This window comes from Phocoena phocoena, chromosome X (genome assembly GCF_963924675.1).
Source record: "Phocoena phocoena chromosome X, mPhoPho1.1, whole genome shotgun sequence".
Lineage (NCBI taxonomy): Eukaryota > Metazoa > Chordata > Mammalia > Artiodactyla > Phocoenidae > Phocoena > Phocoena phocoena.
Genome location: NC_089240.1, coordinates 97,603,443 through 97,612,297, shown reverse-complemented (window position 1 = coordinate 97,612,297; position 8,855 = coordinate 97,603,443). Strand labels below are relative to the sequence as shown.

At 36.7% G+C, this 8,855-nt stretch overlaps 1 protein-coding gene across 3 annotated transcripts in view; it reads right to left on the bottom strand.

Annotated features, from left to right (window-relative positions):
• Window positions 1–313: 313 nt before the first annotated feature.
• The window catches only part of PLS3 (plastin 3), a 46,748-nt gene continuing 38,206 nt past the window's right edge, over window positions 314–8,855 (bottom strand). For 2 of the 3 annotated variants that reach the window (XM_065901217.1, XM_065901218.1), the window contains 7 exons: window positions 7,019–7,214; window positions 5,829–5,907; window positions 4,869–4,983; window positions 4,547–4,680; window positions 3,541–3,664; window positions 3,200–3,324; window positions 314–1,539 (listed from right to left, as the gene is read on the bottom strand). In XM_065901217.1, the coding sequence (XP_065757289.1) occupies window positions 1,407–1,539; window positions 3,200–3,324; window positions 3,541–3,664; window positions 4,547–4,680; window positions 4,869–4,983; window positions 5,829–5,907; window positions 7,019–7,214 (906 nt within the window). In that variant the 3' untranslated portion in view covers window positions 314–1,406. The remainder of the gene's footprint in view (window positions 1,540–3,199; window positions 3,325–3,540; window positions 3,665–4,546; window positions 4,681–4,868; window positions 4,984–5,828; window positions 5,908–7,018; window positions 7,215–8,855) is intronic. The other variant, XM_065901219.1, reaches the window with a different exon arrangement.

Sequence of the window (8,855 nt, the reverse complement as noted above, 5' to 3'; positions counted from 1 at the left end):
TCCCTGGTTGTTCTGATACCCACTGTTTTGATCTTCTGTATAAAATCAAACTTTGAAAAGAGTGAATGAGATGGAAAAGAAAGAAAAAGGGAGAAATTGGATAAGGAAATTTTGGTAAGTTGGAGAAAACCATCTTACCCCACTGATTGTATCCTTAACTCAGTCAGCCCCTGTAATTCAGCTCCAAAAGCTTAAATGTAACAAACATCATTTTATAAAGTACACCAGAAAAAGAGTTAGAATATTGGAGGAAAAAACCTGGCAAACATTACTGGCATACTACTAAGGGACAGAAGCATGAAGAGACTAATTATTATGTAAATGCCTTTATTTGAACTAATACATTGCTACCAGATTACATCACTTTTCAGAGTTAGAGTAACATTGTGATCTTGAAAACTATAGCAAACAGCTTGACAAAGCAAGAGTACATTAAGTCCTACATATATGTTTATTTTTTAGTGACCACATCTCCTTGTCTTAGGTGTAAAATTAGAAAATTTATTATACACTTAGCATACTTGGCCTACCGTATCCTGCCTAAATTCTGAGCCCACTCTCTCCTCGAAAGTGTCATATTCAACAGCACTTTAAATCTAAAGAGAGAGTTTGATGATACAGGTTTTAAAACAAATAAGCATATATTGAACCAAGTGTTTTAAGACAAAATATGTCAATTGTTTACAGCTTCGGTGTGAGAGGGAAGATGGAAATTCAAGGTACATTTTTCTTCTACCTATAATGTATGTTTTTTACTTACTTGAAGACCCCTTAAAAAAAGTAGCAAAATCAGCAGTCTTATTTAATGTAATCAAAATATTCTTAAATGTACAAAAAAGGATCATGTAGAAAGAATACTGTAAAAAGATACTGATTTTTAAGAATAAACGAATATGAAAAGCTTCTATTACATTCTACACAGCCAGTTACTTCTGTAAATTTTCAGTACTAGAGAGATAAGCAAAGGATACTCATATCCAAATACCCTCTGACCACAGTTCTTGAATAAGAACTAGCATCCTGGATGAAAAGCAGAATTATTGTCTAATAATATTCATATCCAATCATCTAAGCAAGTCCCAGGAGGTGGACATTCTAAGAGGGAAACAGAAACAGAGAAATACGTACAGCAATGGGAAACGTCAAGGGCAGCGATCTAGGAGGAGCGAGTAAATGATTTGGCTATGAGCACATTTCAGGTGGGCATGACAAATCCACCTTGACTACGGGAAAGAGGAGTTGTTATTAAAACTCTTTCCCCTGAGGGCTCCCATGATGAGCTTAGTCTTGTTAAAAGTCCTTTAAATAACCAATGGTTCCTTAAGCCATGAGCACTTCACCTGGAAATTGCTGACCTGCTAATCATGCACTTGGGAGCAAGGTTGTTTTTATTCAAATTGGTTATTTTACACTCTCTTCATTCCCCTGCCCATCAAGCATGCAAACACGGTCATGACCATCTTGGGCTTTACTTCCACAAGGTCTTCCGGGAGAGCGTACACTCTGGCTCCAATTCTTCTAGCCATTGACACTGCGTACCTATTTTTGGAGGAAACAAAAATTAAGGTGAAATTCTGGTCAGTCAAGGGCACAACATGAGACATCTATTTCCTCTTATATAATCATTTGTCTGGGACGCAAAACCTCTATAGTGAAAGTTCAAATCGGAATGATTTCATTTTTCGTTATTTTGTTTTCTGTTTTATTTTGTTTGCGAGGTCACTTATAAGTGACACCAGATTTTTAAGCTCTACTATTTTGGGCTGATAATATTTATTCACTCTTTTTCTACAATATAAAATGAGAAATAATTTTGGTGCACTGATTTGATATGAAAAAATATATATTCTAGTTTTCTAGAATATATAATTACCCAGTATTTGATATTCTCGTTGAGCATGTAATAAGATAATAGTAACTCTCATGAGATCTTAGAGATTTGGGGTGGAAAAAATTATGCCAGACGCAAAATACAAATTGGTAGATGCAGTGAATACTTCCAAATATTCAAGGGAGGGGAGAGAGCCTACATGGTACATGGCCAGAGTGGCCGAAGCAAGGAATGCAGTGTAGAGAAAGGAAGGGAGAAAAGAACATGACATGTCCAGCTGGGGAAATTTGCAGGAGCTCCCCTCAATTAATACACAAGGCATTTCTAGGTGTTCTGTAACAGGAATCTTTAAAGATGATCAAGCATCTGGAAAAAGGAGCCTCAGGAGTTCTCTATATATTATGGATATTAAATCTTTATCATATTACGCTACAAATATTTTTTTAAGGAGGGCAGAAATGACATGCTTAACCACGAAGTTTTGCAGTAATGTTTCTTAGCTATCCAGTGAAGCCCAGCTGGGGGCTGATTTTCAGTGTGTACTGGGAAAGTTTTCATGGGTTACCCGTGAAACCAGATCACAGTCTAGGTCTTTGGAGAAGGGAAGAGACAGGTGGAAAAGACCTTCTCAATACTGTTGAAACACAGGAAACTTTCAAGGCACAGTTCCACCTGAGGGTTTAGCATCCTACCCACTTAAGGGACCAAGATAATAAACTCAACATACATAGTAAAGTGGTCTATGCACAGTAAGAGAGACATCACTAGATAATGTGTGTTAAAAGAGTGTGACAGAAGAATACTCTTATCAAAGGCATGGTTATTCTTAGCTCATCTTTCACTTGTGAGTTTGCAGCTAAGTTGCATTAAAACACACATTATTTCTGTAATCTACTAAAGCAACGACTGACTGAGCACCTACCTACTAGGTCAGGTGCAACGCTAGGCTCTTACAGATTTTATACATTTCAAAATCTCCAAGGTAAGTATTATTATTATTATTTTTTTTTGCGGTACGCGGGTCTCTCACTGTTGTGGCCTCTCCCGTTGCGGAGCACAGGCTCCGGACGCGCAGGCTCAGCATCCATGGCTCACGGGCCTAGCCGCTCCGCAGCATGTGGGATCTTCCCGGACTGGGGCACGAACCCATGTCCCCTGCATCGGCAGGTGGACTCTCAACCACTGCGCCACTAGGGAAGCCCTCCAAGGTAAGTATTATTGATCCCATTTTACTGATGAGGAATCTGAGGCTAGAAGAGGTTTCCCCCAGGTGACATCATTCTCAAGTGGCAGAAACTGAATGAGAATGCAGGTCTGCCTGACTATAACGCCTGTGCTCTTGCCAGGATATTATGCAGCATCCCTTACTTGGCATTATTGTGCTTGTCATCTTCTGTTAGATTGCCGCTCTTAACAAGGTCATAGTTTATGCAGCCTGGCTGGATGGCATCAATTAAATCCACAACTGCCAAACTGGAGCTGATCGTCTTGTCCTAGTGTAAAAGGACAATACATCTGAGAATTTCAATGTGTACAAGTTAACGTGGATTACCTATATAAAGCTGCCAGAAACAAAGTCCAGTGAATTAAAAAAGAATCACGCCATTGGCCCAACAATGATTCTCACAAAGAAACCAAAAGCTAGCCTTCCAAATTATAGATACTTTCTAGAGCAAACAGTGTTTAATAGTCAAACGTGGAATTCTTACCTTAAAACTCTGAATGGAAGTTGATTTTCCAGCTTCACTCAATGTTCTGTTCACCCAGCTTACAATGATGTCATCATTAGCTTTCTGACCGTCTCCAAGATCTTCCAGGACATTGAGGGTATATCTAAAAGAAGCAGAAGGAAAGGTCCTGATCTACTTCATTGAGCTGCCTTTTGCACTGGTGGGGGGAAGATTCTCAGTGCTTTAATGAGTAAGCCCAACAGTCTACTGCAGTCTCATTTTGTACTAGTCCAACCATGGTAAGGACTTAAAATAAGCTGTGCTTTGGCTGGTACCCAGTTATAATGAATGCTTTTCAGCATTACAGTTAAGAGATCTTTCTCAAATGTACACATGGGGTATTCATAATTTTTGCTATTTTTATTCACCGACACTAAATGAGGCTCAAGTCTGTCAGGCTTCCTATGCAAAAAGGGAAATAGTCACAGTTCTGCTGCCTCACTTTCAAGAAGCCATCTCTCATTGGCCATCCAACATATATTCATTACTTAAGCTCACTTCAGAGTCTAAACACAGAAAGTTCAAAGATGTAGTCATCGATACATTTGCTTAAAAATAATGACTACTGCAATGAAGAGTGACACCCCGCTTGCTGCAACTGGAGAAAGCCCTCGAACAGAAACGAAGACCCAACACAGCAAAAATAAATAAATAAATTACTTAACTCCTACTCCCAACATCTTCTTAAAAAAAAAAAAAAAAAAGACAAGAAGATACTGTGGCAGTGCTACCCGCAGAGTTGCTTAAACTTGTGCTTTCTATTTTAGATGTCTTAACAAAATGGATAAGAGCATATACCAGTTCACACAGAACCTTCCTTGACAATAACAAGTTTCTGAACTTTTAGCTATTTATTGAGAGAATTTGATAACATCACTAAGTCAACAAAATATATTTCTTAATTTTTAAAAAAAAAAAAAAATAATGACTAGATCACAGACTTGTATTATATTGAAGCTTAAACAGCTAAAATTGTGTACCATACCTTCTCATCAGCTGCCAGACTAGAGCTAAAGTCAGGGTTTGGTTCCCATCATTCAGGTCTTGCCCTCCAATGCCAACCAGGGAGAATTTGGCAGGATGCTTCCCTAATTCAACAGCATAGTTGCAGTTTTCTAGCTGCAAACACACAAAAGCAAATGCTTAAAAGATTTTTCACTTGTTTAATCTGTATATGGACGTGTGCACAAAACTAAGACACAGTTCCTTTCCTTAAGAAGCTCAGAGCCAACGAGTTTCCCAAACAAAAGAAACAAATTGTGAATTAAAAGTCTGTAAGAAATACGTGCAGCAACCTAATTATCTACCTTTTTCATGTTGGCTCCAAGTTTCGGGTATGGAGGTTTATTCACCTTACTCCAGTCAACAGGAACTTTAATTCGTTCGTATAACTGTAAGATTACCAGGGCATCTTGCAGGTCACTAATGATTTAAAAAGAATTTGATCAATGCTTTCAGACAGCTGGGCCTATGTTTCCTTAAAAACAATGACACTACACTGTCAAACAAGATATATAAAACCATAGATAATACCCAAGACTCCTATTTTTTTAATCAATCTGTGCTGAAAATAGAGCTAACACCATCCAATTCTCTTAAAAATATTTATTGAGAGCTTATCATTTGAAAAGTACTGTTCTAGAAGCTGGGCACATAGGACAAAAATCCCTGGCCTTTAAAGTGAGAGAGAGAGAGAGAGAGAGAGACAGAGAGAGAGACAGAGAGAGAGAGACAGAGAGAGAGAGACAGAGAGAGAGACAGAGAAAGGGAAGAAACAAGTATATGGATAATATGATTTGGGGTGTGTTTAATTGCTATGAAAAAAAAAAAGAACGAGGTTAGGGGTTAGGTAGTGGTAGGTGGTGGTCAAGATCTGAATCAGTGGCTTGAATATAGCAAGGGAATAACGCATTAGATGTGGAAAAGAACATTCTGGGCTGAGAGAACAGTGAGTACAAAGGCTTCAAGGCATCATGGATGGTCTGCTTAAGGCACTCTCTGGTCTCTGTTTCAAAATATAAATATCTGTTCCCTACGGTGTTAGAAAGACATTTATACATTCTTTCACTTAATGTTAATGATCATGTAAAGAAATAATCTGGGCTTTTGTGTATTTGGAAATGAAAATGGGAGTCACCACTCAACATTTTCCAATATAAGTAATATGCTACAAACTAACATTTAGGAAAGGTTTAGAGCTGTAATTATTTGTGTAGCGGCCATTCATGATGTTCATAACTGTTTACAATAGCAGTAGGAAGGCTTACGCATAGAGATGGTTTACATGGGGATTAACACCAAGAGAGTTCATCCAGTTACGGAAGGTTCTTTCTTCACGAGTTTCTCCTATTAAAAATATTTACAATGTTTATATATTCATTAAATACCTTGTATATGTGCATATAACATCAACCCACATATAAGATTATTTTATTTCTTCTTTACAGATCTAGAGCTTTTTCTCCATTGTCTCTAAGATACATGCTTATGTATGTATCTCTATGTATGAATGTATCTCTAAGATACATTCTCTCTAGATACATGCTTCTTTTTTAAACTGGATGAATTTATTTTAAAAGTAAAGAATACAACCTTATTAATAACCAGTTAAGCAATTTAGAGGTGTATGAAGTTTTTAAAATCTCCTCCTCTGTCTAATCCTTCTCCAGTATCTCCCCAAATCCCCATACCTCTAAAGTAACTGATGTTACCAGTTTCGTTTTTATTTTAAAAATTTGCTAGGGTCATATCATATAAACCTCTTTACTCATATTAACCTACATCTTCCCTCTACCCATTTAACAAATACTAAACTACATATATGTACTCCTTTTACATGCCTATATTAGAGCAACAAATTATTTGAAACTTCAAAAGCATAAAATTTAAAGATTTTATAGTAATGATAGTAGACATGCAATGAACTACTATTTACATTTGTTAATTTTTAAGTACTATACTTCATGCATATATAATCTGGCAAAGGTAAACTCTGCCTTTCCTGAACTTAAACGAATAATTACCATGCATTATTATTATTTTTTGAGTAGGTTAAGTGTGAAAGGAACTGGGGCCAGTTTCAGTTAGTCTGACTGGAAGAATGAAACACAAATATTGTAAATTTATAAATTTTGTGCAAATGTGTGTAAATTTTATGCATATAGGCATTTTTCTGGTGAGAGGTTTAAAAAGTGACCTAATTCTAAAATATTAAAATAAAACATTGGTTTACTAAGTGGCCTTAAATTAAGTGACCCTAGGCTAGCTTACTTTAAAAGTTCCCTTGTATCATTCCTTTCTATCAGCTGCCACTTTTTACTCAGCCCTTGGGACTACTTCTAGCAGACGGTTGCTAAAGGGGATAAGGAAACTTATTAAAGTCAAGATTATGAAATCACTGTGGCCTATGTATTTCTACTCTGTAGTCCCAAACATAATTTAAGAAACCTTTAGTTACCTTCTAATAGAGTCCAGTCAATATCCTGGTTCTCTGGCTTAGTTAGTGCCGGGTATTTATTAAACAGGTTAGCCACAAAGGCTAAGTTCAGTTTGGGGTTTCCACTGACAACATCAGCAGGGGTAACAAACTGTCTGCAACCTAATTTGTCTGCTTGTTGAAGCATGCTTTCGGCTCTCTTCAAATCATCTGTTTCCTGTTGAAGTAAAATAAGAAGACATTTTTAAAAAGACCATACTAAAAATATAGAAATGTTTTCCTACAATGGTAGGCTTGGTATACAATTCTGTTTTCTCTTAGTCAATATGTGGTACTTATTGTTTTGAACGCAAAAAAAAGAAAAGAAAAAAAAGTTGGCTGTGCTGGATATGCAGTACCTTGAAAATACCCTAGATGGCACCAGATCGTATATCTAAGGACAATACATTTAACTCAATTGAGATTACATCTCTCATGGCAAAATTCATCAAGAAAAGAGCAAAACCTGTTCAGATTTTTAAATTAAGCCCTAAAGAAGGTGTAAGGCTGAAAAAGATGATGGAATTATGAGAAAATATTTTAAAAATAATAATCAGGGATACCAGTTTCCGATAATTTTATTTCAAGTTTAAATTGCATATTTTAAATCGTAGTTTTTCTCTTCAACTATTTTTTGTTTGTTTTATTTTACTTTTCCACCTGGGAAGCAAAGTTGTCCATTTCTGTAAAAAAAAATACTTTCAACTAATTCCTAGGACTCCTAACTTTTCTTCTTCTCCATTTTTTTCTTCTGGAAAGATGCATGCTGATCTCTTGACTAACGTATGGTTTGGTGAAGATTTTTAAGTTATAGATCTGATGATTTCAGACCAATGTAAAAATACTTTCCCAGGTGCTCACCATTCCCACCTCCCACCAATAAAAGTTCCTCCTCCTGGAGCTGCAGGAGAAACAGTTGCTTTTGGATTATTCCTTTCCAGTGACCTGCCCTCCAGACTGTTCTTGGCAGCTACAACAGACATCTCCACCCCAGTCTACCCCAGGGCAAAAGTAGCTCTTCTGGAAAACAGTGTCATGTGAAAAGAAAAGGGATTTTATAACTGGGAGGAAAAAAGAGAGAAAGGGAACTTGAGGAATGTTACTTCTAAACCAACAGGGTGCATGCAGATTGTATACTTTGAGAGTCTTAACTCTGTCTTTAATGGGTGGTGGTATCTTTAGTTTTTTAATCTCCAGTGAGGTGCCTTGACTGTCTGGGACTCCAGAACAATGTGTATTTATTGTGTTACCCTTCTCTGTTACCATCTGCAGAGCAATCAGTAACCACGAGCAGATGGGCAATTGAGTGGGATTCAGCCTTTCTTCAGGACTCTCTGTGAGCCTAGTGACTTCCTCTCACAGAGCCTATTTTATTTCTTGTAACCTATCAGTTGTTACTAGAATGCCTCTGGTTTATGCTATTTACCATCTTTATTTTAAAATCCCTTATTTGTTGATCATCTTGGCATTCCTAAACAAAAAGCATTGATAATATTGGAATAGAAGGAAGCTTTAAAATAGCCCAAAATTAAAAAAAATTCAAATAGTTAAATACATTGTAGAATAGTGAAACAAAAAATAATCAAATAAAAAATATACATATTCAAAAAAGAACTTCAGCCCACACCTCACATCATATTCAAAATTAACCCCAAACACACACACACAAGTGTATAAACCCAACACTATAAATCTAAAACCCAAATGTAAAACTAAATGTAAAACCCCAAACTATAAAACCTCTAGGAGAAAACATAAGGAGAAATGCTTGTGACCTTGTGTTAGGCTAAAAGTTTTTAGATACAACACCAAAAGCATG